Source organism: Charadrius vociferus, unplaced genomic scaffold, assembly GCF_000708025.1.
Source record: "Charadrius vociferus isolate BGI_N301 unplaced genomic scaffold, ASM70802v2 scaffold549, whole genome shotgun sequence".
NCBI classification, from domain to species: Eukaryota; Metazoa; Chordata; class Aves; order Charadriiformes; family Charadriidae; genus Charadrius; species Charadrius vociferus.
In genome coordinates, this window is record NW_009650103.1 from 4,726,706 (window position 1) to 4,742,437 (window position 15,732).

General features: G+C 42.7%; 1 protein-coding gene across 1 annotated transcript in view; it reads left to right on the forward strand.

Annotated features, from left to right (window-relative positions):
• The first annotated feature begins 11,205 nt into the window (after positions 1-11,205).
• Positions 11,206-15,732, forward strand: part of SCAI (suppressor of cancer cell invasion) — a 28,184-nt gene continuing 23,657 nt past the window's right edge. The window contains exon 1 of the mRNA XM_009892285.1: positions 11,206-11,333. Within this exon, the coding sequence (XP_009890587.1) occupies positions 11,227-11,333 (107 nt within the window). The 5' untranslated portion in view covers positions 11,206-11,226. The remainder of the gene's footprint in view (positions 11,334-15,732) is intronic.

Consider the following 15,732-nt stretch of genomic DNA (forward strand, 5'->3'; position numbering starts at 1 on the left):
AGTTGTGTTGGCGTCTTGCCATCGAATGTGCATAAAATGGAGCTGACTGCAATTCCCTCCTCACTCTAACATGGAGGGGCAGCCCAGAGAGACCTGAGGCCCCCGTATGCCTCGCTGTAGGTTGACTTGCTATGAGAGTTATACTGGGATGTGCAATCCCTGCAGCGTAAACTGTTGTATTGTGACTTGATCATTGCTTTCGAGTCCTGGGTTATATTTTGGTGTCTTGTCATAACTAATGCGTTTCAACCCTTGTTATGCCTGCGCTTCCAAAATCTTTCTCCCTTCTCACAGTGGCTTACGAGCTTTTCCAGATGTACGAGGTTCATATCTCATTTGCAGACTCTTCCTATGATTTCGTGGCTTATGTGCATTGCCACAAAATCAAGATAAAACACAACTGGCATTTTAGCTGCTCCAAGAACATTGTGTGTAAATAAACCACTAAATAGTTTAGCTTGTGAAATGTAAATACACACAGCTCAGCCCGCAGCAGCTGATGGTGTTTTTCTATCTCCCTTCTTCCCCTCCCACCCCTGCCAAGAGTAAGCTAGCCTGATGTTCTTTTTTCTATTGCTCTTTCATACAATGCAAATGACAACTAAGTACCATGTAGGTGGTGTGCAGGCACCACTACAGATTCATGATTTTAATTTGGATGAAAGGAAACACTTGCATCCTCTTCCACCTTGCTTCTGAACCATCTTCTGGGGAATTCCTGGACTCCGATGACCCAGAAACTCTGCCTCAGTCTGACTTTGAGCTTGAGCTCATTTTTAGCAGCAAACCAGTTAAGTCAGTAGAAGAGCAGAGGCCCAACTGTGATGACATTTTTAGCCTTTGCCCTTTTTTCATTCTATACACAAAAGGTCATGAACTGCAGTGAAAGAGGGATCACAGAGGGCGCAGAATGGACAAAGGTGGAACAAATTGCCAGTGGCAGAAACATAAAGAAGAGAAGCAAAAGTTTTGTGTTATGAACATGATTGAAAAAGGCCACGTGCATCCCATGGTGATATCGTGTCTCTTGTATTTAGAGTCTGCCCATAGTGAATTTAGAAGAGTCTGCTGGTGAGGTGTGGCTTAGATGATCTCCATGCAGAGGGCAGGAAGGGACAACACACTTTCCGTGGTATGATGTTAATGAGCAGCTCTGCATTGTTCTGGGAGAAAAGATGCCAGAGCATCTTCTGAATACAGACAGGTGTGCTTTTAAAGACATGTAAACCAAATGAGAAGTCCTGTTCTATCGACTAAGCGCTTATTAGAAGCTAAAATAATAGGACTGACCCCACATGCTGGATATTCAAACTCATTTGACTTGGAATGGAGTTGAATTTCTGGTGTTGGCTGTTGCCCTGCAGGAAATCTTGAGACTGTGCCTGCTGAGATGTCAAAGGTAATGCAGAGGTGGCAGCTCACGTTAACTCTGGGGTCTCAATATGAGACGGTGTTTGCAGATCTTCTGGTCTGATAGGTTGAAGAATGAACTACGCATTAAGGTGCAAGTATTAAAATTTCAGTTTGCAGTAATAAAATAAAATACTTGTATAACTGTGTGCCTGCTGTCTGTCACTTCTACCTGCTATAGCAGTGTGCATCTGGAGAATTCTGCATGCATGTTTTTATCTTTCCCCTTTTTTAGGAAACAAACTTTATGCAAATGCACAGTCAGACTTCCTATTTTTTCTTCTTCGCCAAGCGGCTTTTAAATCACTTGTCCGATGTACTGAGTGTCGCTGTAGGGAGAAAGGGCCTGAAGATTATCTAGCCAGTGATGTGCGCAAAACTCAAAGGAAGTGGAAGGAGAGGGACCTGTTTAGGGCATCCATTAAAGGGAAAGACAGACAGAAGAGAGTCGTTAGGTTTTGTAGGAGGCGTCTGGCCAGCCGGCCCGCATGCGTGGAGCCCTGGGACAGGTGAAGCAGTTCCCTTTGCTGGGTGGGAGAGCTGGGGTTACTGTGACGGGTCGGGAAAGGTCAACAGGGCCACATATGGGTTGATGTGGGACCAGGCTTCCTCCCCCTGTAAAAGAGAGGATGACTGTTCATACATGAATGCATGGACTAGTGTCACAGGCTTATTGGGTTTCGTATGTTTGGTTGGTTTTTTTCAAATGTCTTTCCTCTTGCTTAATCTTCAGAGCTACTACTATTTCTGAAAGTTAGCTACACAATTGGTATATTTTAGTAGGAAAAACACTTTTTTGGTGAATTCCCAATTGTAGTAGAAGTAGTTGCATTTGCAGGTCATTCTCAGTCAGCCACGTGGTAACAAAATAGAAGTTTTTCACCCTCCTAGTTCATGCTGCATTTCTCATTAGTGCCCTTTTGAAAGAAGCAAACATCCAGGCAGACAGAACATGATTTGACCTGCATTATCAGCTAAATAAAACAGCTACTTGTTTCTCTTTCTTAATTTACACTGTGAGTTGCTTTTTATTGTGGCGTTCAAACAATGTCTCCAAAGCCTGGGTTCTGCCCGAGTCCTTTTCATTGTGTATTCCTTGTGCGTGTTTATACAGCAGTGAGACAGCTGATAGAGAAACAATCTAGTTATTCTTTAAGCCAGACCTGGCCATTGCTGTCCTCCTGGACTACAGACCCTGCCAGGAGGGCAGGAGTGGTCTCGGAGTCTGCTCGCAGATGCCTCCTGCAGCGTGCGAGCGAGCTGCTGTGAAAGGAGCTTGGTACGTCTGGAAGAGCTGCAGCCACTGCAGTGCAGACGTGCCCTGAGGTGAACAGTGGTTGGGGATGAGAAATGTCTGTGTTTGCTTCCAACTTTTACTGAAAACCTTGGAATAATCAAGCAATCGGGTTTTTTCCCCCTGTGTATATTATAAAGAAATGGTCTGAGGTATAACTGCTCCTTGCTGTTCCCTCTGAAGTAGGGAAGCATTCTGTGAAGCTTTTGGTGCCTACAAGCCCGTGTGTATGGGGGTTGTTAGTTATTTATTTCAGTGTTTCGTGAATAGATCCGAGTGGTGTCTCAGGAACTTTAGGACAGTGGCTCTCAGTAGAGAATTAGGTATTCTGGTGAGAGGAATGAATTTGGGTTCTAATTAATTTTGTGTTGTCTGAGGCTCTGTCAGGACTAGCACTGAGCAGATTACATGGAAACACACAGATGGTTTTCCCAAAACATGCAGTATAGCTTTGAAAGAAAACACAAGAGGCAAGTACGGCAGTCTGTAGAAGAAAAGGTAGACATCTTGCTTGACAAAGGCGAGATCAGATGCTTCTTGGTAGAGACTTGAGACATGATGGTACTAGGCTTTGGGTAGGAATGATCAAGACTTTAGTTTTATCTGTGCTATTAATTTGCAGATAAGAAATAGATACCAACTGGGCATCTGGCTTTATATCACATCCCCTTTTGGCAGTGATGCTGTAGGAGATGTGTCAGGATGAAAACTGAAAAGAGAGCTGGTCTCTTTGACTCAGGGTTTGAGGCCTTTAAAATCATGATAGATTGGAATGCATTTTCCATCGTTGGTTTCTGTGGAGAGCAGGTCTAATAATGTCTTCGCTGGGATAAATTCCTGTATCAAGATAGGTGTGGAAAGTGTGTTTGCTTTTGCTTTTTTGGTTACCACTTGCATCTCTAAGTAAGCAGTGGGAAGCAGTTGAAAAACAGTTTATATTTCTGTGCTGTGATTTCCTGATTAAAATGGTAAAACTATCCATGAACCTGCAAGTCAGGATGCAGCCATCACTCACCCCTACCGTTAATTCACGTGTCTAAGCGCATACTTCCTGCTCAACTCCAGAATTTTAATATTAATCAGAACCTCAACGGTAAACCCCAAGCCAATTGTGTTTGATGCAAGCAGTGAAACTCCAGATCAGCAAGAGTTTAGGACTTGTAGCTGATACGGCAGCTCGCTGTTCTGTATTACATCTGTCACAGAAAGTTCTGATTCTCAGGCTAAAGGTTAATCGACGTAGTAAACCCACCCTAATTCACTGCTTGGTTTGCAGTTTGCTGTCTTCAGGTGGGTGGGCAAAAACAAGAGCATTTCTTCCAAAAGAGAGAATGTTCTTCCTCTCCCTCCTATCCCCATCCCCAACATTAACCATCCTGGATTGTCCTGTTAGATTTGCATCTGCTGTTGTGTTCAGAAGGTCGTGTACGGGTTATTTCAGGGACGGAGCTCAAGGCTCAGTAATGAAAATGACTGGCGCCTGAAATAAAATACAGATTCTAGTTCTAATTTTAGCGAAGAAGCTTCAATGGGTCACATTGATCAGTTCTCTGCATTGTGATAAATTTGTTCTTGTGCATAGTATGAGTGTTTAACAGCCAAACTTTATCTTTGGAAGGCTGGAACACCATGGAGATCAGTATTTGTAAGGTGCGGGAAGTCACCTGTTAAATGACATAATGAGTGACGTGTTCTGATTTTTGGAAGAGTTGCTTCTGAAAGATGTGCTCATGCTTATACTTAAAAAATCATACGTTTTTTTCTGAAAGTGATAGTTTAAATGTCTAAAGATTTAAGACTAAATTCTTCTGGTTTTGAAGTAAGAAAGACAGGTTGTATATGATGGATGTGAAGTATCTGTACTCCACACTGCTTGTGTTCAGCTCTACGGACTCTGATTTCCTTGGTAAAATACCAGACAGAACAAATGTGCTGCTGAAGTCTTTGTAGTGAGATTGTTTGCCTCTACTAGTACAAGATGAGAGTTTTAAGTCCAATGCTGATGCTCTAGTAAGAGAGTTGTTCCTTCAATTGACCATTTAGGTGGTGCAGATAAAGCACTGCTAATAGGTACTCACAGCTTTTATCCTCTGAATACTGAGCTGATGAGGCTGTCCAAGTTGACTGGAAGGCAGGAGACACCGATGATTCCATAACTGAGCAGAAGTGATGGCTTAAAAAAAGGCAGATGGGTTGTACATGCAAATGCTCTGGCAGGAGGTCAAGTTGCCACGTCCAGCCAACTCTGCTATGCAGCTCTAGGAAACTGTCCCTCATTCTACCTGTCCGTACTCTACAGTTTATACACTCCTAACTTCCCCCTGTGTACAGCATGCCATACAGTTACAGTATCACTACATTTTCTGTGCAGTGAGGTTTTATTTCTGTGTAAGCGTCGGGTGTGAAGTTACGAGCACCTCGTTCTGCCAGGCAACTGAGTGGCAGGTTATAGTGATCCTGGCTGAGTAATAGATCTGTCTACAGAGATGTGCATGTAATGCAGTTATTTCACATATCGATGCTTGACTGTCATTGTCAGCTTGATTTCCTTGAACCAGAATATTCTTCCACTGTTCACAAAGCGTGCCTTGCTTTACAGGCCTGAGCCCAAGGACAGGGCCAGTAGGCATGCCGTTGACTTCAGCGTTCTTTTTCCTTTCCAGCTGAGCCTGGAAAAACCTTAGCCAAAAGACGGCAAACCACAGGGAAGTGGAAACGTGTGTGATGTAAGTGACACATAACTTTAAAAATACTGGCTAGCCTCATGAAACTTCCATGCCTTTCCCATACCCCCCTCCTGCTGCCTTTCAGCTCCAACCGCTTTGCATAGTCTTGTCATCCTCTGGGGTGCGTCTCTGCCCTGGGTGCTGCAATGGGATGAATCTGTAAAATCTGTTCGTGTATTGTACTAAGCAAACCTGGAATGGTGTGTTCTGAGAGTGTGTTGGAAAGAACCTGGCACGCAAAGTGCAGTGCTTGACTAGCACAATTTTTCTGCCTTGGGTGGCCTGAGGAGTTGGCAAAATATTTGAGAGAATAATAAGTTCTGCTGGAAGTCACCATTTTCTGACTTATTTTAACAGTCTTTTAAACCAATGTTTCACTGTCTCCTGTTGCAGACTCTGGAGATTGTTTTTTTTAACATGTGCTCCTTAAGAAAATTGAAAAAAAATTGTCATGCAAAACAGCCCAACAATTTCTTTTACATGAAAGAAAGCAAAAAGCGTCAAACACAAGAACAAAAAATTAAGTAGGTGATATTTCTGGTATAGCTGGGCTGTCAAAACTGGGACAACTGTCTGTTTGCAGAAGAGGAGCACAGATCTGTGGGTTACTTCTAGTATCAAAGAGAAGGAGAGGTCCACATTGTGGATGTACTATTTTATTTATATTTTTCATTTGGAGCTTAGCAGCCCCTGAGGAAAGGGCGATGTCAGTAGCTATATTCCTCCCTTTGCGGTGCCCACTTGCTGTTTCTAATAATAATTCTTTCTCCTGTCTGTAATGCTGCTGCATTACAACACAGTCTTCAGTGCAGGGAAGACCTCCTTTCCTGAGCTGCTCATGATAGTAGTTCTTTCCTTGTACAGCACCAAATACCACCCCCTCCGGAGCATGATAAGCCAAAACCAGTGCATGACATAACTAATTTTGTTTTCCTTCTCTGTCAGCTGGAAAAGCCAGCTTCACCTACCATTTAACAGCTCCTCTTGTCCTTTTTCTTTCCGTCTTCCCTTCCCATCTTTCCTTCATATTCAGGCATGTGCTGTGGCTGAGTGAAACCAGGGTTTGAATTGCATCAGCGCCTGCTCATGTCTGTAACCAAAATGCTTCTCTGAATTTGAGATCTGTAGAAGAATTACCTCTGACAGCTTTCCTAAAGATATCTCACAGAGGGAAATTGTCATGCTTATTACTACTCCACTTAATTCTTCACTGCTTTTATTTATTTCTTGGTTGAACTCCTTATTTCTTTTCCTGATTAATTTTTCCTAGAAGGAAGTCTCTGTTTGCCCATGATGTGAGTCAGTCTGAGTATTTTTATAATGTATTTTCTGTATGGTGTTATTCTATAATCATCATGAAGATAAATTTGACATGTAGTGAGTAAGAAGCCGGTCCGTTCTGAGCAGGACTCATGCTTACTTTTAAAGCGTAACCTTCAAGGATTTTCAATAGGACTTTCTACCATAGCCTGTGCATGTGTAAATACACTAGATAGTTTAGAAATACTCCTGTTTCCTGAGTGCAATATGTGTCAGAGCCAGAATGGGCCTTTAATTACCCTGCAAGAGAGCGAAACTTGATCTCATCCATTGTCACTGTCCAGAGTTGATTATTTGGAGCTATTCCTGTCATCCCAGAGGTGTTACGTCTGTTGTGCCTGTTCTGTCCCACAGGCAATTGTGCTTGCATCTTCAGGTCATTAAGAACAGAGATAGTTTCATAATTGTGTGGATAACACACAAGGTTTCATTTCATTCTACTTTTAACTGTGATTTAGCTGTTTATGTACTAATGAAATAGCTTTTCATAAGCACCCAGAGTCATCTTCATTCATTCTGATGTCTTAGATCAAGTGTTTTCTGGTCACTTCCCTCCCTCCCTCTTAAAGCATCAGTAGAAAATGAGATTAATTTTTGGGTCTGTCTTACTGTTTAGGTGCTTAAGGTTTAGCGAGAAGAATACCATCAAAATGTTTGAGAAACAGTAAGGTTGGGCTAAGCACGTCTGGAAAGCTGGCAGGTACAGTTTTTACAGATGATCATGCAGGGCAGAGTTTTTGGAGTTGCTCATAGAGAGTTCTGTTCAAAGCCCTTTTTAGAATAAGCATTAGACGTGTAATTCAAAGCATGCTGATGAAAGTATGCAGTGAGTGTTTTATTCTCGGTCTAACACGCAAGTCTTTCTTTTACATGGTATGAAATACATATGGCAATGCAGATTGGAACCAGGTAGAAGGCATATCTGGCATGCTGAATGGTAGGAATGTTTTCATGGCAGCAACTATCGTAATGAGATTTTTCAGTTTACTTTTATTAGCTGTATTTCAGTCTTTTTGTATCAACATCCTGAGTATTGGTTTTAATGGAAATTAAAATAATGAACAAACTTAGAAGTTTTAGCAGAAGGTCTGCGAAAATTTTGCCATCACACACACACAAAAAGTTTGAGCTGCAGAACCTTAATGATACAAGTACATCTCTTTGTTTTAAATCACTGTTTTGGTCATGGTCGATAATAGTCCTTTACAATGATATCCTTCCCTGGAACACTGAGAGCACCCAATGTTTATGAGGCTCATCATCTGCTTAAATAATATAAAATGTAGGGGTAATAATATGCAGTGGAACTGTTACATTTTTCAACACAGTCTAGTTCTTACTGTCTTTGCTGCGTTGAACTGACATACAGTTGGATCGGAAGCCTTCTATTGGTGTAGTAAGACACTGCCCGGCAGGCAGGCCCTGCGTACCTAACACCCAAAGTAGCTTCTTGCACTTATTTATTGATATTTTGATCTCTAAAGCAATACAAGCTAAAGTCTTGATGTATGTATATGCATGTTAGCGTATGTGTTTTTTAAGATTTCAGCTTACTCAGTTGTAGAGCAAAGATGAAATTTTGCAGGTACTGTAGTTTCACATCTTCTGTGGGGAACAGTCTGTTTTACCAGGAGGGGTTCTTTTCTGGAGCTAAGTTTGAGTGACTGAGACTTGCTTTTTGAAGGAGAGGAAATGAAGTTAAAACCCTGACTATTCTAGTAAGTCTGCTCCTTTTGTATGCTTCTGCATGTAAGCCTCTGCCTCTTCCTCCTCACCTTGGCTACATAATACCACATTTTAGCCTAAACTCAGGTTATTGATTGCAGTAATACGATCTGTGTGGCTTGATTGCAACATACATTTTTTAATTTCTGAACCTGCAAATAAAGGAAAAACTGAATGTCTTAGTGGAGTGTCTCTGGCGTATACTAATTTTTCAGGTCTCCGTGGCATGTCAGAATGTGCTTTAATGTGGTTTGTTTCCTAGGTTCCTTCACCAGCAGTCTCTGATAAGAAGACAGGTTGTTCCCTCTGCTTTTGGCAGTTTCTTTCCATGAACAGAGAAGGTGCTTTTGCCTTCTGCTTCAGTAATAGCTCCAAACTCACATGCTGATAGCTGCATCAGGAGGCTGAACTTGCAGAATATTCTCTAATGTTTTGTTTTCAGTTTGGTAATCTCTTTTTTTTTCCTCCTTTTTTTTTTTTTTTAATTTCTTCTCTCAGTTCTTCTAACTTTCCACAAACCAGTATTGTGCTAAATATTTAGGAACTGGCTGGGCTTGCAGTAGGTGTTCAAAATACATACGCCTTAATTGTCTATAACCTGAGAGAGGCTTTTTCTTCTTTCTCTGCAACAAGTATTTTTCATGCCTTCTGATACCTTTCAGATCGGCAGGCAGTGAATTTTCTAGCATGTCTTTTATTGATTGCATAAACGGCCCTCTTCGCAGTGGGTCTACCGGACTCCCTCGACGTGAGAACCGCAGTAGGTTTTACGTGCCTGCGCCGGGGCTGGCACGGATTCAGCTGGGCAGGGGTAGCAGCGGTTGGGTAGTCGGATAGTAGAACTTAAGGGTAGCACACAAAAAAAATGGACTTTACCATTAAATTAAAGGAATGTTACACAGACTGTATGAAACTAAATTGCTTTGCAATTTAAGCAAGCTCCTCAATTTTTGGAAATGTGTCTGAAGCTGCTCTAGAGTGCCTGGTCCACCCCAGCGCAGCGCTGCAGAACCCAAGGGCCTCGCCGCAGGATTTAGGTCACCCTTGCTGCGGAGCTCACAGGACCTGGGGTATTGTCCCTCTGCCTGAAATTCCTGAATCACCTCTGGCCGCTTCTGACATCTGTTTTTTAGCTCTCACCGTTCACTTCGATTTCATATGTTGGTGCTTTAAGTACTCGGTGTCGTATGTTTCATGCTGTGTGAATGTGAATGTTGAGAGATTTCAAACACAGGCTGGTGCTTCACCATATTCATGTTGTGCTTGCTAGGCTCATACCAACAGCTTTTGGCGTCTGGTTGGTATGTTTTGAAGTCTCTTGTACTGTCTGGTGCCCATTTGCAGTCACCTGACAATAAGTAGATACTTCCTACCTTTTTCTGGAACTCTTCAACAAGCGGTTTGTGCAGTGCAGCCCATGTCCTCGCACTAGTACTCTAGTGCGCTGTCTTGTGAGTGTGGAAAAGACACGTGAGTGTGTGCCGCATCTTGTCGAAACTGGGAAATCATGAACCTGCCTGGTTGGGAGGATATGCGCCCTAAATGACCCCCAAAAGCTGGGGGGAACTGCCAATTTCTTCTGCGTTTGCTAGGCATGAAGTGTTTGTTCAGGGAAGTACTTCTAAAGTCTGTTTGGTTTTTCATGACAATTGGTGACAGACACTTCAGGGTACTTTCCAGTGACCCTAAGGAATTAGCTTTGTCCTTTCCTGGCTTGAATGGGGACTTGTAGGTAATTATTTATGCAAATAGCATTCAAACAGCTTCTGCACAAATGGAAACTTGTTGCTGAACACAAGTGCTTACCAGAACCGGTAGAGAAGTTGCTGAAAGTAAAAGCTCGGCATTTGCCCAGTTAGAGGTGTGTTTATCTTGCACTAAAATTCTTAGAGAGCACAGAAGAGCCAAAGACCGGGCAGCCATTTTCAGAGGAGCGTATTTTGTTGCTGCTACTGAGAAATCTGTAGCTCACCTTTGGATGATCAAAAGGATCGTTTTATACCTGTATGTTCTAAGCACGATTTTAAAAGCCCCCCTGCCTTTATAAGCTTTCATATTGCCTTAGTGACCCAATGCTTAGGATTACCTACGCTGTATCTTGGTTTTTTGTTCAGGTGATTACCGTACAATGAGACATTTTGCTCACATGAACAGTAAAAATAGATCTGCAGGTATAATTGTGGGCAGTGCAAGCCATGAAATTAAACAGTCATGAGGAAGTAGAGAGGAAGCAGGGTATTTTTTAGCATTCTGTCTAAAATGGCTATGTTTTAGCAATAGCAACTAGTGAGCTAGTGTTCAACAGTCGCAGAAGAATATGAAATGTAAACAGGATTGAGGCTAGTCTCTCTAAATACGGCTGCAGGATAAACACCTCTGCAGAAAGGCAAATTTAGAGAGGATTTCTTTGTCCAAGTATGAAACCCAAGTACTGTTTGTTTTACAGTCCTTTTGTTGGCAGTTTTGTGTTTGTGAATACAGTCCTCAGTTATTTTATGACTCTTGTACCCTTTTATTTTTAATTTTGGTCTGTTAACTAGTGCATTGTGCAATAATTAGTCCCATGCTTTGATTCTCAGCTGTTATTTTTAATGAGTCCTGAGTAACCTGTGGGAGAATTGCATGCTCTTTGTTACCATCCCCATGGAACTGTACATGCATCTAATCTGGATGAGTTCATAGTAGCCCTCAATTTTTGAGTAATATGGCTATTTTCTTCTTCATAGGACTGAGTTTGCCCTAAAAGAAATCATGACATCAGGAGCAGCTGAAGATGATATTCCTCAAGCAGAGAGGAAAACAGTGACAGACTTTTGCTACTTATTGGATAAATCTAAACAGCTATTCAATGGCTTAAGGTTAGTGCATTTTTGACAGTATTCCTTCAGAAAAGCATTGGAGCATACCCTTTAGTGTGAGTGATGCTGAAGTCAGTTGTACAATGAACATTTTGAACTCAAACACATAAGTTTGTTTAGGAGAGAACAATGTGCACTGATGTATGGGTAGGTTTGGATCATGTATGTAAGAAAGTCTGTAGGAGTAGAGGTTCACGCATTTCTTCTGAGACAGTAGGGAAGGAGATGCGAGAAAGGTGAGCTGAATGTCTGTCATGTCAATTAACAGTAAGCTAGAAGTTGGAAATTCTGTGAAATTGTTAGAATTCATACTGTTGTGCATACAAATGTTGTGCATGAAGTACACAATTAAGAACTAGGTGTAGCTGTATACAGTCAACAGCATGCAAGTCCAAAACCCCACAGTCTCTGTTCAAAAGAAAAAAAAAAGGCATGAGAAGGATTGGCCTAGGTGGGAGGAAATGAGGGAAACTGGGGGAGGGAATATTTTTGGGGAAGAAATTTAGAAAGTGATAAACAGAAACATACAAACCTTAGCCTGTATTTGCCTGGTGAAACAAATGCTTAATCTGAACTGTGGAGAAAGACAAAAATCTGCATTTATCTGCAAAACATCTGCAATAACATCAGAAAGTCTAGCTGTTTTGTCGGCACCAATAAGAAGGGGAATAAGAGTAAGGGGAGTTCAAGGAAAATAGTTCATGTTTGGACAGTGATATAGGCATCCTGTTTATGTCAATATATGCTGAGTTAAAGATTATGTATTCAAGAGCTGTTTTATTTCTAAGCTTTGCTGTAGAGTCTCTTAAGCAACATGGGTTTTAGCTCGTATCTTGTTGGCAGTTCAGCCTCTTACTGGTCTCTGAGTAATACTGTATGTTTGGGCCCATATAGCTTGCTGTTATTCAAACACAGATGGTTAGCAAAGATGTTTTTAATTCCTTCCCCCCTGCCCCCCACTATTGATAATCCTTTCCCGTGCTTTAGAAGTTGATTACCAAATCCAAAACAAACAGTTTGTGCTCCAAAGTCTGAATGGTAAATGGGCAGTAGAGACAAGGAGTTCCTGGTGATTGTATTCCGCACCCCATGAAACCAAGTCTAAAGCAAAAGGATTGAGATCTTGAGGCCAGGATTTCCAGGACCGTCTACGTCATTACCTTGGCCTTCTGATACAGCTTGCTTGAAATTTTGGCCTGAGTCACTGAAGAGTACAAATTAATGCAGTTCAGGTCTGGATATGTGATGCTCAAGTTCAGATCACGGAGATGGCAGCGTACCTACAGCCACTCTGTCTTTTCATGCAGGCATGGAGGGAGTGAGTGCTTGTATCAGATTTCCAGAGGAGAGATGTAGTTTCCATGTGTGTCCATGGTACTTTGCCAAAAAGAAACCCTCTTATCCAGCTAGATGAAAAGAAAATGGGAAATACCTTCGGGTGAAATCTGGGCACTAAAAATAGAGAGATGGGCTTCAGCAGCCAGCTCTGCTGTGTGAAAATAAGAACATACTGGAACAGGAGCCTGCCTCTGTCCTTGCTGTAACGTGACACAATTAGCGTAGTTGCTTCTTGCACTGCGTTTGACCACCATTTCACCTGGAAGGCCTGTGATTCCTGTGGGCATAATGACTGGATAAAGCAACATTATAATTTTCAGGTGTCTCCTCTGGTCGTGCTTGTTCTCTTCTGGGTAGTTCACCTGGAAATGATTTGGCAAGTATCCTAATTCTTAGTCCAGTTGCTTGCTTTTCCCTCTGGTGTAATAAATGCATTTGATGGATGCCTGCCGCCTTCTGTTTTGAAGATGATGATGGCCTTTGCTGCTGTGTTTTATGCCGTGCTGTTGTCCCTACCATGTTTCATGGAGAAGAAGTGATGGGGGAGGGAGAGGAGAGCAAAGATTTCCTTCCTGAAACCTCCTCTGGGCACTTCAGCTACAGGGAACTGAGCCTATAGCCGTGTTGGCAGCTGCTTAGCTGTTGCTGCTGCCAAAAATGCAAGGGCTCAGCCTGCCACGTCTTTGTTTCAGTAGCATTTCCTTCCTCTCTTCCCAATACAGATGCCAAATACAGCATTTGAGGAAAACATATGATGATCTGCCAAGGTTGCTGCTCCAAAGTATACTACATGCTCGCACTACCAGTGATGCCATCTTTTTGTGGCCGTCCCTGCTAGAATAACTTCGAGGGGAGGTTGTCTTTCCAGTGTCTGTACTCCCTTTTTGAACACCCCGAGCTACAAGTTAGAAACAACTTAGTGAAGTATGTTCCAATTGCTCTTTTCTCTTTCCCCAGTCCCACTTTCTTTTTTCTTGGAAAAAGACTGGAAAGAGGGAGTGTGTTAGGAAGCAGTTTTTCCTGGTGCACTGTCACCAGTTTTTTGGGGTTTTTTTATGTTAAAAAGTGCTTAAATGTGTTTGGTGTCACAGAGAAGCTTGAAACTTTAAGAAATTAAAAGACTTCCCGCATATATCCTACTTTCCCAGATTATAAGGTCTTGTTGCTCATTGTGCAGGCTGCAAGAATCACGACTGCTGTCCTTTCGTGGGAAGAGGCGGTAGTGTTTACCCATTTATTTTGTAGACTCCTGGTAAGATGCAAGTTGAACCTCTTAGTTTTGTTCCACGCTGCTGCTGCTGCTAATTTAGAAACAACAGGACCCTGTTAGCTTCAGGTAATGCTGCAGGCTGTACGCTGTCTGGTACTGGGAAGGGACTGGCTTCTCACACCAGTTGCATCAGTGATGCTGGTTACTGTGAGGGCTACTGGTGTGCTCACTGTCTTCATGGGTTTTTAGAGGCGATGGGAAGCTGTACCACAGCGCCGTTATCCCACTGCTGCTTAGGCTCTGGGAATAGGAGCCTGTAATTACTACAAGCCTATGCACATAAAAGGTAATTGTCTTTTTTATCACTTGTCAAAACTGTAATTGTATTAAAGCTCTGAATGTTAAACTTACAGTTACTGTAACCTTCCTTTTTCAAAGTATACTGCTGAGTCCCTAGGACTTTCGCAAGATCTTTACATCTCTGGAAGTTGTCCCTGTGTGATAACTCCCATGTGGTGCTGGCCAAACAAACCTCGGCACCTTTCATTGGGTTTCAGCCAGTATTATCTGGCTTCTGCCAACGGCATGGCTGAAGTGAACTACTGGCAGAAAATATATTATGAGCATATAAGTAGTACCGGTCTTCGCTAAGACTGTACAGCGAGGATTGGATAAAATTCTGGACTCTATGGAATTTATCCACCTGGCAAGGGAACCAGTCTTCTGTGCCCAGTGTGAGAAACCCATCCTTTTACAGCACCTGAGTTGCTGTCTTCATGTCCAGTTTGGGATGTTTTAAGAGCCAAGACATTGGAAGGAGTTTCCACTTGTTGTTGGAGGCTGTTGCGATGAAGCGCGTAACTGTCTTCCTTGTGTGGATAGAACTGTCCTAAATCAAAGCATCTCCATTCCCTCCTCTGCATCTGGGTTCCTTCTTGCTGCCGCTTCCTTCCTCCTGTAGAGGTGATGGCGATCGGTAACGGCACGCGTGAGTACCCCTGCCTCTGCCCGTTCCGTGCCCAGCAGCCTCAGCCAGGCGCGCTCTGGAGGAAGATGGGCTCTTGCCTTTTTCTCTCCATATTGCTCTAGTATCCTTCTGTAGATCTGGCAGTAGCAAAATCTCTTGCTCTAACGTAGGTCTTTTGCTCTCAAGTTGGGTGTGTAATTGCATCTGGGTCATATATTCCCTGTCTACTTCAGTGGGAGGAGCTGTATTAATAATCCACTCTGCAATCAACCGAGTCTTTAGTATTCTTTTGGGCTATTTCTCACCAAATAATGCAGATCCTCTGCTCTGATTAAAAAACCTGCACTAAATATCCTCTTTGGCTTATGCATCCGTTTTCTCACAGCAAAATTTCTCGATTCGTGGGAGCAACATGCCTGATGTTCAGGACACAAACCAGTAAATGAATGGCAGCAATGGCAGCTCTTGTCTGCAAAAATCTGTGGTGAAACCTCGGTAATGTATTGTCATAAATGAAGTTTTATTACAGCCATGTCAGAATACTATCAAAAGAACAAGTGCTGCTGTCTGTTTCCATGGAGATCTTTCCTGTTCCCTGGGGAGCCGCGGAATCGCATGGTATTGTGCAGCTATGCCAGCTGCAATTAGGCGAGCACGCGGCTTGAGGAATATGCATGTGGACACCCAGCAGTGACTGTGGACAGCAACGGCTGAACACGTTTACACTGCGCTAACAGAGGCTTCTTAAAATGCCACTAATTTTCATATATTCAAAATGAACGCAGCGCAGCGAGTTGGACTAGGTTCTGTAAGAATGCTTAGGCTCCTACAGAGGAAGGTACCGAAGCGAGGGGGTGCCAGAGGTGCGCAAGGGAAGATGATGG